Source organism: Rhinolophus hipposideros (genome assembly GCF_964194185.1).
Source record: "Rhinolophus hipposideros genome assembly, chromosome: 6".
Lineage (NCBI taxonomy): Eukaryota > Metazoa > Chordata > Mammalia > Chiroptera > Rhinolophidae > Rhinolophus > Rhinolophus hipposideros.
The window spans coordinates 94207703-94225295 of NC_138052.1; the positions used below are offsets into that span (position 1 = coordinate 94207703).

General features: G+C 35.6%; 1 protein-coding gene across 1 annotated transcript in view; it reads left to right on the forward strand.

Moving 5' to 3' along the window:
• Positions 1-17593, forward strand: part of PSMD1 (proteasome 26S subunit, non-ATPase 1) — a 92123-nt gene that overhangs the window by 54659 nt on the left and 19871 nt on the right. Inside the window, exons 17-18 of the mRNA XM_081051253.1 lie at positions 9597-9711; positions 13544-13660. Of these exons, the coding sequence (XP_080907379.1) occupies positions 9597-9711; positions 13544-13660 (232 nt within the window). The remainder of the gene's footprint in view (positions 1-9596; positions 9712-13543; positions 13661-17593) is intronic.

Consider the following 17593-nt stretch of genomic DNA (forward strand, 5'->3'; position numbering starts at 1 on the left):
GCCATCTTAGTTGTCTGGCCTAATACTAACTGTTATTCTACCCTCTTAATATGCAGATCTTCCCGCCACCCCTTTCCTGTCCTCTCTTGATTTCATCCTCCTCTTCATTTCCTTTCTCTATTCACTCTTATGTTATGGTTTCCATCAACTTGTAGAAGAAAGCTCCTGAAACACTTTTCCAGCCTAGTGGCTATGATTCTGTGGTTATGAAATGAGACAAGTAACATACATAAGCGTTAGGAGATTGCAGACAAACCAATTTCTCTGAGTTTAAAACTCAGAGAAATTGGTTTGTCTGCATTTATAAATGCAGTTCTCTGCATTTATAAAAAGAAATGTGACATATTCTGCTCTGCCTATGTCACAGCACCATTTGATCTAGTTGATCATTTCCCTTTCCCTAAAATAGTTTTTCAACTTGGCTTCCACTAGCCCACAATTTACTGGATTTTCTCCTTCACTGACTGTTCCTTCTTAGTTTCCTTTACTTGTTCTGTTTCATCTCCACAACCTCTTAATATTGGGGCTCCTCTGAAACTCATTGGTGGACCTCCTCTCCCTTCTGTCTGCACTTGGTGATCTCATACGTATTTATGGTTCTAAATACTATCTATATACTTTAGCTCCCAAATTTATATCTCTAGTTTAGATCTTTCCTTCAAACTCCACTCTTACTGTTCAATTACCTACTCAGTATTTCCCTTTGATGTCTAAAAAAAAGTCTCGAAATGTCCAAAACTGAACTTCTGTTCTTTCCCTCCAAATCTGCTCTCTAGGTTTCTTTATTTCAGTTAAAGGCATATAGATCCTTCTAGTCTCCTTCTCTTACAGCCTACATTTTATCCATCATGAAATCTTGTTGGTGCCAAAACAATGTATACACATTTTAAGGAAGTAAAAAACTATTAAAATTGTAATACTCAATATATACTCATAACAAAAGATGAATACAAGTCATGTGTATACATTTTTTTGGCACCCCAATATATAAATATAAATACTCATGCACACACACACACACACACGCCCCAAACTCAAACTTTTTCTGCCCCATATCCACTACTTCCATTTTACCCAGGTCACCATCATATCTTGACCAGATTTCTGCCTCTTACCTTTGCCCTCTATTCTCAATATAATAGCCAAAAGGACCCTTTTTAAACAAGTCAGATGATGTCATTCCTTTGCTCAGAATCCTCTGATGGCCTTCACTTACAGTAAATCCCAAAGTTCCTATAATGTCCTGTGTGACCTGGCCCTGTTTCCAAGTAGTCTTCGTCTTCTTCACTACACTCAAACTGCAGGCTTCCTTGCTGTTCCTCAAACACACCAAGCCCTGTCCCACCATAAGGACTTTGCAGGAGCTGTTTCCTCCACTAATACACTCCTCCCAATAGCCACTTGGCTCACTCCCTCACTGCCTTCCTTTCTTTGCTTAAATATCACCTCATTGTTGAAGCGTACCCTAATTAATCCTGCAGTGTGCCCTCCTGGCTCTTCCATTATCCCTTACTTAATGGCCTTTTTTGTTCTCCTTTGTACTTCACCTTTTAACTTACTTTACCATTTACTATTTATTGTCTGTCTCCTGCTAGAATGTAGTCTTTGTCGTTTTTGTTCACTGATCTCTTTGAGTTTATCCCACTTGGAGTTTGATAAATTTCTACTCTTTCATCAAAATTTGGAACGTTTTTTGGCCATTGTTTCTTTGAAGGTTCTTTCTGTCCCTCTCTCCCACTCTCCTCCCTCTGGAACTCCCATTATGCATATGTTGGTGATGATGCTTGATGGTGTCCCACAGGTCTCAGGCTTTCTTGTTCATTTTTCTTCATTCTTTTTTTCTTTTTGCTCCTCAGTCCGGATCATATCAATTAACCTAACTTCAGTTCTCAATTAACCTGACTTGATTCTTTTTCTGCCTGCTCACTTCTGCTGCTGAATTCCCTCTAGTGAATTTTTTTCAATTTTTTTTATTGGGGAGTATTGGGGAACAGTGATTTCTCCAGGGCCCATCAGCTCCAAGTCATTGTCCTTCATTCTAGTTGTGGAGGGCACAGCTCAGCTCCAAGTCCAGTTGCCATTTTCAATCTTTAGTTGCAGGAGGCACAGCCCACCATCCCATGCGGGAATTGAACCGGCAACCTTGTTGTTGAGAGCTCGCACTCTAACCAATTGAGCCATCCAGCCGCCCCCTCTAGTGAATTTTTAATTTCACTTATTGTACTTTTCAGTTCCACAATTTCTATTTGGTTTCTTTTTATAATTTCTACCTCTTTATTGATGTTTTCAGTTTGGTGAAGTATTGTTCTATTTCCTTTAGTTATTTGCCCATGGTTTCCATTAGCTCTTTGAGTATATTTATGATAGTTCACTTAAGTCCAATACTTGGGCTTCCTCAGGGACCAAGTCTGTTAATTTATTTTATTCCTGTGAATGGGCTGTACTTTCATCTTTGCATGCCTCATAATTTTTTGTTGAAAACTGAACATTTTGAATATTATAATTTGGCAACTCATGAAATCAGATTCCCCTTCCAAGGGCTTGTTATTGCTATTTGTTGTGGATTGTAGGTTGTTCAGTGACTTTTCTAAAGTTGTTTTGTAAAGTCTGTATTTCTCATGTATACATGAGACTGAAGTCTGTTCCATTAGCTTAGTGGTCAGCTAATGTTTTGACAGTTTCCTTAAATACTTGGAGCCAAGAAAAGAAAAAAGAAAGGAAAGGAAAAAGAAAAAAAACTCTCCCAATCTTTGCACATTGGCTCTGTGTTGGGGCACTCTCAGTTGTTAAATTAGCCAGTCATTTACCCCTCTGCTTTACCCTCACTTCCTGCTTGTACAGAGCTTGAGGTGAATGTTCAGGGTCTTCTCACACCTTTCCTGAGTATGCGTCCAACCCTGAGCATGCAGGGGGTCTTCTCAACTCCCCTGGTATACTCGGGAGGCTCCATTGCCCTTTCCCAGCCTCTTCTTTTCTAGGCTTTTCAGTCTGTTTATAGCCTATCCTGACTATTAGGCCTTGCCCCAGGCTGCTGTGGCCAGCACTTTAGCCTTTAAATATTTTCGGACAAATGTCGCCTGGGGAGTTGATTCAGCCCTGGGAGCACTTTAAGTTGAGAGAAACAAAAGCAAGCTATTGCACTGTTCTTTGAGGGAGCCACCAGACAGGTTAAAAAGCACACCCACAATTCTCTGAGAAGGAGGTCTGTATTGCTTCCTCTCATTAGCATTTTGCACCAGGAGCACAGGTTGCCATCTTCATTGCCACGCCAGTCTAGGGAGTGTAGGTGGTATGTGGACAATCTAAAATGTCGTAGCACTCTTACAACAGTGCAGCAGCATGCTTCTTCATTAAGCTTTCCGCTGGTTGTTGTAAGTATTCGACTAGACTATAAAAAATTATTCTGACAGTTATTCCTAGGTGGTTGTTGTTGCCTAGTTATTGCCAGAGAGCTGCTCATACTGTATCTGCTTTTGTCAAGAACAAAAGAAAATAAGATTTCTTTTTAAAGATCAGTGGAACGATATAGTACAATTTAATGAAACGATGATGTCTTTAATCAAAAGAATTCTTATACTTGGAATTGAATTATAATTTATTGTAAATATCTATGGTGTAAATTTGCTCGATGCTGCAGGTCTTCAGTAATCACTGAAATTAGCTATTAGAAGTGGACTTTTATCATCAGAACACTTATTTAAATGTCAGAAATAAATTAAATTTTTTGAGAATCGAAGTATATTTGTGTTCATTTTTATAAAATCAAGGAAATACCAACAAAGTCTTTTAATGATCTCTAAGTTGGTGGCAACCCACTCATATTGAAAGACTTGTTTGCTGCTTTAAAGGGGGCGGGAGGGTTGTTTGTGCTAATAATGCTATAACTTCTTGAATATTACAGATTTCTCTAGATCCAGGAATACAGTCTGAGATTTTTAAGAGCCATGTTTCTTATTATGGTTAAGTAGCAATTTCTTTGTATTAATATAAATCTTATGAATCTACTTTCTTCTCACCTCTTTGAGATATCATGCTCCCCACCCACCCCCCATTTTGGCAGCACCTGAAAGAAATTAATCTATTTGCAAATATACCAAAAGCTTGTTTAAAACTATACTAGTTTTTAGTTTTCTAAAGTCCATTTTAAAAGGAAATGTTAAAGGTGGACTAAATTTGTAAAGTTTAGAGCAGGATCTGTGTGGTTTTGTATTTTACATGTAGTAGATATTCAGTAAATACTAAACTGATAAAGTAAAAACTACAAATAATATTAGCTTAGGATATAGTTTCATGGGACAAAAGTATATTTGGGAAGCAAAACTGTTTTCTTCTTTCTGTTATTTTCTTGATAATGAATATTTTATGCATCTCTTTTATATTGTGATGAAAACAAAATCCAGAAAAGTATATCTCCCCTGGCCTTTTTTAACCTCTAATGATAGTCACTGTTTTTATATATAAACTAGTCAAAAATATAAAAGAGATCAGGGAAAGTTGCTAGAATTCCCACAACATGTAGCTCCATTGTTAAAACAAATGCAGCAGCAAATCTGTAATTGAATAAATATACTTTTAAATTCTCAATGTATCAAAACATAAATATTTAAAAAGGCTAAGTCATAGATAACGCATTATGTTAATAAAATGGTTTCCCAAGTATTTAATTCCTTGCTTTCTGCCTTTCCCCACCCTACAAAACAAAATCCACTATTTTTCTTGTGACTTGGCCATTTCTAGACATTTATTTTTCAAAATAGGTTCATGGAGACATAGAGATGAGCTTTTATTGCTGATTGAGAATTAGTCATTTTAACATTTGTTAGAAATGCTAATCCCAGGGTATTATAACAAACTATATGAATTATTTTGTGATATTATCTCAGAGATAAATGTTTATATAGAAAAGCTAAGATTTAAGGAGTGTCAGAATTATCTAAAATGACTGAAAGAAGGCCTAATGGAATTTAAAATTGGGGGTATTTTCTTTTAATTTGTAGGTTTCTCTCCACCTCTTGCCTTGCCTCACCTCTCTTTTTTTCCCCTCCTTGCAGTTTATTTGTTGAATTGAAACCAGGTTATTATTACTGTCAAGTTTCCAACAGTATGGATTTTGCTGAGTGCATCCCTATGTGTAATATAATGTGTTTTTTGGTCTTCTATATTTTCTGTAAATTGATAGTTGGATCCAGAGGCTTGGTCACGTTCAGATTCAAATTTTCTCTTCTCTCTCTGGAGGGGCAGGACTGGCAGTGTATGTAAGGTCTAGTTATTTCTTTTTTCATGATGTTAACAGTCATTGATAATTATGCTAAAGTCCATTAATTCATTCCACGTTGCAAAATGGTGATTATATAATTTTTATCATTTATTCATTTATTAACTGTTACTTAACATTTTTCATATAGACGTACACTATATGTTTATATACTATGTCTGGATAAAGATTAATATGCAGAAGTTTTGCTTTCAGTGAATGTTTGCATTCCGATCATTGCTTAGGAAGATTCTTTTGTCCTTTTAGCACTGCCTGCTGAAAAGTTGAAGTAAACAAAGAATATTATGGTTTTATTGTACTCTTGAAGAGATTGAATGTCTAAGCTAATTTATTAAAGAATTTGTCATTCCTTGTCTTAACACTTTCCTGAAGAATGTGTCAGAGTTGGAACTGTTATTGGACTGAGAAACTATAAGAATTTTTTTTATGTGCTTTTGAATTTATGGCCCTCACAACCTATTTCAGTCTTTAGGTAAAGCTCTGCAATAAGCTCCCAGTGTTTATGTTCCCAGGCAAAAATTTTTCTAAATTTCATGAAATTGTTAATGCCCTATTCTGAGTATACTACTTTTTTAACAACTGAGGATCATATCAATAAAATAAATGAAGTTTTAAGGTACATTTAGGATAAGCTTTTCTATGAGTCAGTTTTTCCCGGAATATCCTGCCCTTACTACAGCTGAGGGCAAGTGGGTAAGTGTCCTGTGTGCCATTAGCTCCCTAAAAAGTTGGGAGAAGCCTGGAGGTCAGAACCTTTAATGTAACCAGTTTTATTGGTTTAATATCCAACTTGCTTTATATTGTTTTGAATGAACTTTTGGGCATAAGTTACCTTACCTTTTTTAAAAATAAGAGCCCAAACTATAGCATTTGAGTAGCCAAATTTCTGGTTCTGGTTCAAAGGCAATTTCTGGTTATGATCTAGGTTTCGGTGGTTATAGTATAGTATTCTATATCACCACCAACTCTGCTCAGCATGAATAAGGTAGACCAGATATTGTTTTATGGATAAAGCAATTAAGGCTCAGAGATTATTGATTGCCACTCTGTAAATGTCTGCACTAGAGTTGGAATCTAGGTCTTTCTGATTCTAAGTCCATGTTCTGTCCACTACAGCAACCTGAAGACGAGAGAGAGGAGGCAGAGAGCTCATTTAAGGAATCACTGTATTATTTCCAATAAGAGATGATGAGGGCCTAAAACAGGCAATGGAAACAAACCAGGTTGAAGGGTTTCACTTGACTTAGTAGCAGATTAGATGTGGGGAGTGGGGGAATAAAATGATTGAAGGATGTGAGTGTCCACCATGGTCATGGTGGAAGAAGCAGTTTAGTTGAGGCATGTCCTTTATTCCTCTTTCTGTATGGAATTCTGTGTTGATTTAAGTGTTTGTGGTGTATTTGGTTATGCCATTCAGTGGATACTTCAAAATTTAGGATGCTGCTCAAATTATTTGGAATCCGTTGGTAGGGAGTTCAACGAGAGGGGGGTGCACAGGTATATATTCTTAATTCCTGTGTCATTATGTTAATCCTGTGGCACTTACCTAATGAGAATTATATATTCATAATTCTACCAAGGGACTACCCTGAGGTTTATGGCCTCACCAAATTCCCACTGTGGTAGACCCCATATGCTTAGAACAGTGTTTCTGCCCATATATATATATTGCTGTATTTTTCCTCCTCTAGTGAGTGTAGATTAGAAAAAAGACGTCATATTCTTGAAAGCATCTTGATTTATTAATATGATTTAATGTTGAGGTTACAGAAAATATTCAATAAAGAAACAATGATTAATAGCCAATATGTTGAAAGAAAGGAATTCATATGTGCAGTTTATAGTCGGGTGACGTGGCAATGACTTGTGCTTATGCCCTTGCACAGTTCCTGCTCTGTGGAAAGCTTGTACAAATAGTAATGTTGGCAAGATGACTGTTAGCTACAAGCCAAGAAATTTGATTGAAACTACAAATCAGAATTTAGTTACCTATTTCAGTGTGTTTCATTTTTTTAAAGCAGGTCTTCTCTCGACCTATTTGTGGTCTCCCTACTGGGAACAAAAGCACCTAAAATTTAAAGACATTCAGTTAGCCATTATGAAGTAACACTCTTAGGTACTTGTTAACTCTCCCTTTTTTTATTATCTAGATGAATTATAAACTTAAAGGGGAAGGGAAACCATGATGGGCTTGATATTTTTCCCAGTGGTTAACCATTAGGCCTTGAGCCTGGTAGAAAATACTCGGTTAAGTCTCTAAATATAAATTTAGTTTGGCTCCCTTTGTCTTTTACTAAGTGATAAAAATTATCTTTAGTACCTAGCACTGTGCTAATATTTATGGGAAATAAAAAATATAGAAGACAGTCTCAGCCCTTGGCCCTTGAGACGTGCAGTCTTTTTTTTTTTAATTAAAGTTTATTGGGGTGACAATTGTTAGTAAAGTTACATATATTTCAGGTGTACAGTTCTGTAATACATCATCTATATATCACATTGTGTGTAAGACATCTGCAATCTTGACTGGTATTATTTGTAATTAATTAGGTCACAAAATCTTGAGTTTGTCAGAGGATTTGGGCATCAAATTATGGACAGAGTGTTAAGTTCTTAGCCTGACAGGAGTAAAAAATGAACGTTAAATGATGGTGCTGTCAACTACAAGTTGCAGAATAATTCTCCAGTCTCTTTGGTGTAATATCACTTTAAATTTCATAGGAATATTTTTCATTGAGGAAATGTCTACTGGTAATGAACATTGATTTAAAATCTGATGATTGGTTCATTTTTCAAAAGCCATAGAATCGTAAAGTGGAGTACACCTTATGGAATTGCTAGTCCCATTCCTTCTTTTATCAGATGTGGAAAGGGACCCCAGAGTGTTTGATTAATTGAACCTTGTCTCAATTATCCTAGCTATTTACAGATAAAACAAGAACTTGAATGTGGGTTTTTTGACTCCATGGCTTCTTCTTATACAACTTATTATTTATCTCATTATGCATTAACTCAAAGCATATGTGTTCTTACCATATTTTCAGTTATTTGCTCATTTGGTTTTTGTATTCCTGCAAAAAGTTATCTCTAATTACAGAAAAGAAAATGGGACTTGCTTACTGTCATGTACTAAAAAATTGGCAAAACTAGGACTAACACCCACATCTTTCATTTGGTAGTATGTTGCTTTTGTCCCAGCACCGAATTTTTTTTCCGTATTGTTGTCATTAGTATTATTTCCAAATTATTCATATTAGGAAACCTAGTCAAACTGAGAACATTTTTAAGAAAGAGTATGGACCCTGGTGTGGGGGAAATAATCCAACTTTCTCTCATAGCTGAATTCTACTTTCATTAACTTGGCTCTACTCCATCTCAAATGTGAAATTACCACTCACTGGAGTTTGAGCTAGGGGACAATTCCAGCATTGAATTATAGATTTGAATTGGTCTGTAGGTAATAACTGCTTTCAGGATAGTCTTTCTTAAAAAAAAAGATTTTATTGAAGTATAATATACATCCAAAAACATGCTCATAGTCATAAGCCTACAGCTTGATGAATTTTCACAGCTGAACATACCTGTGTGTAACCAGCACCCAGTTCACGATCATTACCAGCCTCCCATAAACTCTCCCTACACTCTCTTCTAGTTACTACCCTCTGCCTGCTGCCTGGTGAATGTAATCACCATGACTGGATAGTCTTTTAGAGTCAGATACTTCATTAGTCAAGGATGCCCTGTGTTTTTGTCTTTGTCACAAATGTAAGAAAATGAGAAAAGAACAATTTCTCTGTTCTCATTAACACAAAAATAATTGCTAAAGACAAAAAAAATCAGAGTGCCCTCATTTACCGGTTTAATATTCAACCAAAGTAATGCTGGCAGATTTCAGTCTTTCTTGCAGCTTTGGAAACATCCTGGAATCTCTATAAAATGACTTTTGTCTTCTGAAACAAAACACAGAGTAAATAAGAAGTATAAGATTGGCTGTAAAGCAGCGTGTGTCCCCCGTGCCCCCATGGTTGTGCCCCACTATGGAGGAAGCACGAAAGGGTGACTGATTAACGCTGTAATGCAGAGTTGTGGTCGAGGAGTCACGGGTACATTCCTCTTTCTTTGCATATATTCTCTGAATGTTGAAGATAGATTTCTATTGATAATATCAATAATTAGAATTCTGTAGATTTTTAATTCTGCAATTTCTGTGTTAAATATAACTGTTGTTTCTTATAACTTTTAGAAAATGGGTTAAAATTCTTCCATCTGGATTTGAAATATGTTAACATATAACACTGTCTTCACTTCCTCTGTTTCTTATCAGGACCCCTGAACAGTGTCCCAGCGTGGTTTCGCTGTTGTCAGAGAGTTACAATCCTCACGTGCGTTATGGAGCTGCCATGGCCCTGGGCATTTGCTGTGCTGGTACAGGAAATAAGGTAAAGCCCCCCCCCCACCACGCCAGTGGGGTCAGTTCTTGCCTGGCGCCAGACTGTTTTCGCTCATAGAAAAGTTTATGTAACAGCTGTAAAAACACAAGTGCGATGTGATCTGTAAGACTTAACTTGCCTCACAGAACTTCCCAGAACTTCCTTACTTTACGATACTAGATGGCTCAGGGCCCTTAAGAACAAACCAGCGTATTACATGGGTGGCTATATGGACACAATGCTGTTGACTTCCCCTTTGAAAGCATAGATGTCTTTAAAAAAGAAAGAAGAAATTGTTTTCTTTAAAGAACTACTCTGGTCATTTTACACAGTTATTTTACATGTTTAATTTGCATAATTAGTATTGTAGAAATCAAGGTTTTTATCCGAGGCCACCAAAATCAACTCAGTTTGATTCCTTTTGTTTTGTTTTGTTTTGTTTTGTTTTGTTAGCAAATCACTTAACTGTTGTTTGCCTGTTTTCTCTTCACAAATTTAATAGGTAACCTGATATTTGTTAAGCCCTCTTAAAAGTGAGAGAGTTGGGCTAGGCAAGTTGATGGTTTGAAAATACAATTCGTCATAAGATTCATTAAGAAACACTATTGCTTAAATACCAAGTATTTTTTATTCACAGCAGTGACATATACATCATATTTTACCTTTTATAGCTCACATGCACACATCTTGGTGAGCTTTTCTTTTAACAGGGTGGGCATTGTGTTTATGTTGGGGGGTAGGGAGGAGGGAGGGAGGGCAGAATAGATGGACGAGAGAACGAGAACATGATTATGTTCCCAGTGTCTTCACAGCAGAGGGAAGGAGTTGCTTTTTTATCTTCTCTGTTCAAACTAAAATAAAATAAAGCATAGTTATTAGTTTATTGAGTGATTCCAGGATTAAATTTTAATTTGCTTGACTTTTTCTCTAAAAAGCGTTATTAGTATTGGATACAAATAACTTTCTAATCATATAAAACATAATTGAAGCTAGGAATTACAATAGGCATTTTTACTACATGTGGCAAGAATTGTGTAAAAATTTATGGAGACTTCCCTTTCTAGTACTCTCATTCTGTCTCCTTACCCTGCTTTATTTTTCTTCACAGTACTTACCACCACCTGGCATATTTTTATACCTATTTTGTTTATTGTCTGTCTGCTCTCCACTGAAATGTGAAGTCCCTGAGAAGGGTGTGTTCACTACTAGAATCTAAAGTCAGACCTGGCACGTAGAATTTCAGTAAATATTTGTCAGATGAATGATGGAGGGATGATCATTTAAGGATATGATGGTGAAAAAGTTGGACATGGTCTCTGCCCTCACAGAGTTTTGTTTTTAAAATGGTTTCATTTCTTTTGGGTGAAAATTCTTACATGAGAATATATCTTCAGTTTTATTAGAAATGTCATTGGGTATATAAAATGCAGTTTATAGAAATTGGCCTTCATTTTTTTCTGGGACACATATGTTCTATAAATAAAGGAAAGTGTAGTTGAATATTTTACTAAGTATCTCCTCTGTCAGCTCTTTAGTAGACATTTATGTCAGGCCTCATAAGTTAAATGTAAATTAGATTTTTTTCTTTCCAGATTATTCTAAACTTAATATGATATCTCGGAGCAAATGTTCTTTGAGACACAGCATCTGACAAGTTAATTCAATGAATATTTTTATTACTCATACTAAACAAGTCTGCTTTATTTCTAGATACTTTTTATGATTTACGTATCAATACCTATCTGACTAAAGTTTGGTGCTTTGATTATTTTTGTTTCTTAAAAACCTAGAACATCCTTTTATTCTAAAATATATCTTTGATGTTATATCATATACCTCAAAGGCAAAGTTAGTGTCTTTTAACTTATAAGTTGGAAATTTGGTTATATTTTTATCATGACTTTTTCATAAACAATATTGACAATATGTGAGTAACGTTTGAAAACCTACTCTGCACACGTCACTACATTTTTTGTAAAAGTGGGGAGAAAGAAAACATTTATCTAGTACATAAATTATCTGTTAATAGCTCTGATTTTTGAAAACAAATATAGTCATGTGCTGAATAATGGTGTTTAGGTCCCATAAGATTATAATGGAGCTGAAAAATTCCTATAACCTAGCGATGTAACCATGGTAACATCGGGTTAGTGCAAAACATTGCTCACGTGTTTGTGGTGATTCTGGTGTAAACAAAGCGACTGCACTGCCAAACATATAAAAGTATAGCTCATCAAATTACAGTAGCAGGATATACTATCTAGGTTTGTGTAAGTGCATTCTATGACGTTTGCCCAACAGCAAAGTCACCTAACTACGCATTTCTCAGAACGTGTCCCCATCATTACGCAGTGCATGACTAAATCCACATGGAAAGAAATCTAAAGTCATTTTCCCAAAAAGAGAATTCAATTTATTCTTCCTTTCCTTGGCTTTGGAACAAAGGATATTTGAGAAATGACACTGTATTAAGAAATAAGTTTGAAAATCATGTAAACCCATTGCTCTGTTCCTTCATATTTATACCTAAGGATCTTATAAGAGATGTTATAAAGTGGCACTTAACAAAGGTTCTGAAGGTTGTTAACAGACGTTTTATGGGCTAAAAGAGTTCTTGGTCAAATACAACGTACAAATGCTGGGATAAACAAAAGTTGTAGGGTTTCTTTAATGAGGCTTCCTGGAGCTTTTGTTAGGATATGTACATTCCTAGAGACTTTGATATGCTACATACATTTGAATCTTCAAGAGGAGGTGATTTATGTGTATACTGGAGGTGCCAAAAAATGTATACAAATGAACACTTTGGTCAGCATTTCTCAAGCAATAGTTCACCATAATCAGAAGTGTCTGGATCCTGATGGTAACCACTTTGAGCACCTCTTGTAATTGCACAAGTCAAACGTGACTTGTATTCTTCTTTTGTTATTGGTATATATTGAGTATTACAATTTTAATACAGTTTTCCTTTCTTAAAATGTGTATACATTGTTTGGCACTGTGTGTGTATGTGTATGTGTGTGTGTGTGTGTGTGTGTGTGTGTATGCAGGAGCTCCCAAACTGATTTAATCAAGGAATCCTCCTCCCTCCCCCTACCCCCGAACTGATATTCTGAAGGAAATGGTATTGGGAAATCCCAGTAAACATTTTGGAAAATCTTGTCAAGTAAAATCAATTCTAGTCCTGTTTGATTTAATTTGTTTTACCATTCTACTAGCAAATAAAATCTTTCTTTTTGTTTTGGGAGTTTATCTTTGTTTCTTGTTTTTCAAAAATTTAATTTTTAAAATTAGGTTTCTTGTAAAATCATCTAAGACATTACCATACCCTAGTATTTGAAAGAAGTTGGATGTCTAATACAGGTTTTCTAGTCAGACTGACCTAAGTTAGCTGTTTATGTGGTTTTGGGCAAATTACTTAACCTTTCTTACTCTGTTTCTTTGTTTATAAAGATTATTTTGTGTTGCTGTTGTTGTTTTGTTTTTGTTTTATTTTTAGGATTGAGAGGCGTATATGGGATAACATAAAATACCTTGCACTGTGCCTGGAAAATAATGGGTGCTTATCAAACATTAACTTCATTTCCCCTTTCTTTTTGACCTCTTTTTACCTCAAGACGGGAGCACTCTTGTTCTACAAGTTTCCTTTTCATGGACCATCATTATATTGATATTTAAAGCATACTCAGATCTGAACTATTGCATCCAGTTAGTCTTAAATTAACTTGTTACTACAATGTTAGATAAAAATACTGACTTAGAATGACATAACTAATTTGAAAATCCAGCTGTGCAACTTTATTTAAGGTTTTTGTTTTGTTTTTTGTTTTAATATTTTCAGGAAGCAATTAATTTGCTAGAACCAATGACAAATGACCCTGTGAACTATGTGAGGCAAGGAGCACTCATAGCTTCAGCTCTCATCATGATCCAGCAGACCGAAATCACTTGTCCAAAGGTGAGCCAACAGAAACATTCTCTGGAATAGAGCTGCTTTGGGCTTTTCTTTTGAGGACATTTTTACCTCAAATGTGGTAAACACTGAACTCACAGGAAGTAAAGAGGTAGGAGTATGGGAAAATTTAAATAAATAATACTCTTTAAATGCATTTTTTATAGATTTATGGTCACTTTCTTAATTCAACTATATAGCCATACTTGAAAATTTAAAACTCGTGGGTTGATGAAATCATAAAAATCAACTTTAATTTTTGCCTCCTACTGTCCTGTTAAAATTTATTCAATGGGATAACTTGTTCCTCTGATACAGGATGCAAACTCAGGCAGTCCATAACTTCTTTGATCCATTCTTCTGAGGCAGTAAACAGCCCTACAGTCACTTTATATGGCACATACAATCTCAGTTTAGAAATGAGTACATCCAGATTCCATGATAGAATGTCATTTCCCTCTGGACCAACATTTTCAAAGAAACACTCCTGCATATTTTGCCCTTGTGGGTAGAAGTATAATAGGCTCTCAGTGCAGCTTTGCCTGCCCCTCTCCCTCTCTGTCTCTTTCCCGCCTTCTCTCTCCCTCCGTTCTCTCTGGGAGTGCCTCTGTCAATAGCTAAATGCCTCTTACTTCATGTGCTAGGTGTCAGTGCACGGTGACCACTGACCATATTAAGCTCTCCAAGTGGTTCCTCTGAAGCGCATCTCTAGGCTTGGACTGAGGGGAAGACTCACAGCCCAGCTTTTCCCGTAGAAATCCTCATCACATGTTCTGCTACAATCCAAGACTTCCTACACCCTGCGGATGACTCTGTTAACAGATTTTGAGACATTTCTTTTAAAATGTCCTCACGACAACCTCTCAGACCTCATGTTAGAGTTTGATGTCTAATGTATCTTGGCACCTGAGCCAAAACTTCTCATTTCGTTGAGAAAATGCATAGATCATATTTATATGTACTAAAAATTACCATGTTGATATATTAAATAGATGTGATAGTTTATGCAACAGTTTCAAATTTTTTTAATTCTTAAGTTAAAATTGGGGCAATTAACAGCCTTGTACTAATTCTACTCCTATATGAGCAGCAGTCAAAAAGTTGACAACAGAAAAAAACACGTTGGCATACTGTTTTCTGCCTCGTCAAGCAGATATAGAACATCCTCATTTTCGGCAAAGTAGGTTGATGGGAAGGGAGAAAAATTTCCAGAACTCATCAATTATTCATTCTCATTTTATGGAATTTTATTTAATAGATTTCAGTTTTTAAGCAGGTGGTACCGTTTAAGCAGGTGGTTCCTTTATTCAGTGCTTCTCTGTGTAAAAATCATTTTTAAGACTATAAAAATTGGATTGGTACAAAGATAGAATCAGACTTCTGATTCTGCATTAATATTATTTGGTCTTCTAGAACATAAACAATTTTTCAGAGACCATTTTCTTTTTGCTTTTTTAAAAAATATATATATAGCAATTATAATATGAATAGCTTTTGCATCTTTTATTTTTGATTTTGATCCTCTGCTGATCTTTATCAGTTGGAGGTTATTCAACTGAGTTATGTCATTAAAGAAGGAAATTTAAGCTATGGAAAGCACTTCCCCTAATATATACACGTAGATTTTTATTCACTTTGATCTCACATGTCAGTTTCATGTTGTTTGCATTGTGAACAAGATAAATGTTTTAGCATCTTCCTGTCCTCTGCTGTAGGATTTCATTGATTTTTACAATCATAAGCTCTGCACCAACAATGACAGAGTCCTTTGGAATGGGAGTAGGATAGGGTAGGCTGTACAGTTTGAGAAGCATTTAACTACTTATTCTAATAAGAACACTTTTTCATATTTAGAAAAAGTAAAAAACAAAAAAAAGAAAACATTTTAAATAATTGGTATTTTTAAATCATTCCATAAAATATTGTTGAACCAATGCTTAGCTAATGTGAATACGTGGGGCACACTTCCCTCTTTAGGTTGTATCAGAATCTAGGGTATTGATTAAGAATGTTGAGATGCAGTTATAGCTTATAGTCTTTGCCATTAATATAAACCTGGTGGGAAAGTCAAGTGTGTACCCCCGTTGCCTACAAAAGCAAAACTATTTATGTTCTTTCAGGAAACACTATCCCAGAGAATGACATTCTTACTCATCTTATGAATTCTTAAGAGTTTTAAGTTCTATTTCGTTGTTTTCTGCTATCAACACATGATAAAGAGCTTTGTGGATTATAGTTTCTGTCCTCTCTCTTTTATCCGATAATTGCTAATAAGACAACACTGATATTCGTTTGGCTGGGATGTGACATTTTGCTGAAAAGAAAAAGCTGTTAACATGCTTGAAGAGAAGTAAGAGTCCTAGTCACAAGGTTGTAAATTAGTCCATGAAATAAAATGAAGCACCTCGAAATCAAAGATCGAGTGTTAATTTCATCAAGACTATAGTTCCTCAAAGGACTCCAAAAGGGACTTTTTTCGGATATTTTATGAGATTTACAATGGACATTTCCAAAGGAAATAATTTTATGTAATCATGATATATGTCACAACCTTTTACAGAATGTGGTCTTAACACTTGGCTCTACACATTCTGGTCTTAGTTTAAGTAACTCCAGTACATCTTTGCTTTTCTTCTGCCAGTTTTTTGCTCACTCACTCTCACAAACATAGACCCAGGAACATGCATCCCCCTTTGGGTGCTTACAAACCCCATTTAGAAAGCCCTTAGACCAGAGATTCAGAGCCCTTTAACTAGAATAATGTCCTTTGTACATTAACGGTCCTTGGAGCTATTTTCTTCCAAGAACCCAGCTCTGATCTTTAGGAAGGATCCATCTTTTGTTTTTCTTGTTAAGTGAAATCTACCTTTAGGAGTTATTTGGACATGTACATAGTAAATATCATACATAGAATCAGATAAAAATATCACAGTGTAAGAATAGGATCTGGCTCCTCCTCACTTAATATCACCTGGCCTGAAGTCTGCTACAGGGGAACTTCTCCCACCACTGACAGGGTACCCTTTTTGAAAATAGGATCATATTTGGCCAAGCTTGATAAGCTTTTGTGGTTCTAAAGTAAATCACAGTTTTTGTAGATTAGGCTTTTGTGAGCCATCATGGAAACCTAGAAATATTTCTGTAGTGAAATGTGTGAACTTTTTATAAGATGAAATTATAAGCATGAAATTTTATATTTTATGGTGGTATTTTACACCATAAAACATTCGTAAATAGTAATCTATATTACTGTATTATTACCGTAAGATATAGTAATAATCACTTTAAAAGTGTCGGTGGTAATATAAAGAAAAGGCTGCAAGCAACTACCATGAACAAAATAGTACTGATAAAATTGAGAAGAGAGCTGAAAACATTACTTGGGATATTGATAATGGGAAAGTCATGATAGCATTGACCGGAATACCATGAAAGAAGAATAAAGAATTTTCGTTTTAGGCATGTTGAGTTTGGGATGACATGATAGCAAGTCAGTTGGACATAAGATGAGAGCATAGGAAAAGAATCAGAACTGAAGAAAGAGATTTGGGAACTAGCCACAAAGAAATCATATTAAGTGCATAGCTCTGTATCTGCAACTTCAAAATCCAGAAAGCGCTGAAAACTAAAAGAGATGTTTGTTTTTAAGGACTTGTTCAGCAACAAAACCTAAACTCATTGATAACCTTTATCCCATTTAGTGTTAATTTAAATCAGTTTGCTGCTTCAGAAATATTACCTTGTTTGATTATGGGATATTGCCCCCACACTACACTGAGAGTATTGCATAATATATGGCGTATGCGCCCTGTTAGCTTTCTAAATTCTGATTTCCAAAGTTCATCTGGCCTCAAGGATTTCATGGAAGGGATTAGAGACCTATAGTTCAATCATAAGAGCAGATAAAATGTCATAGAAAGAGAAAAGACAAAAAAAAAA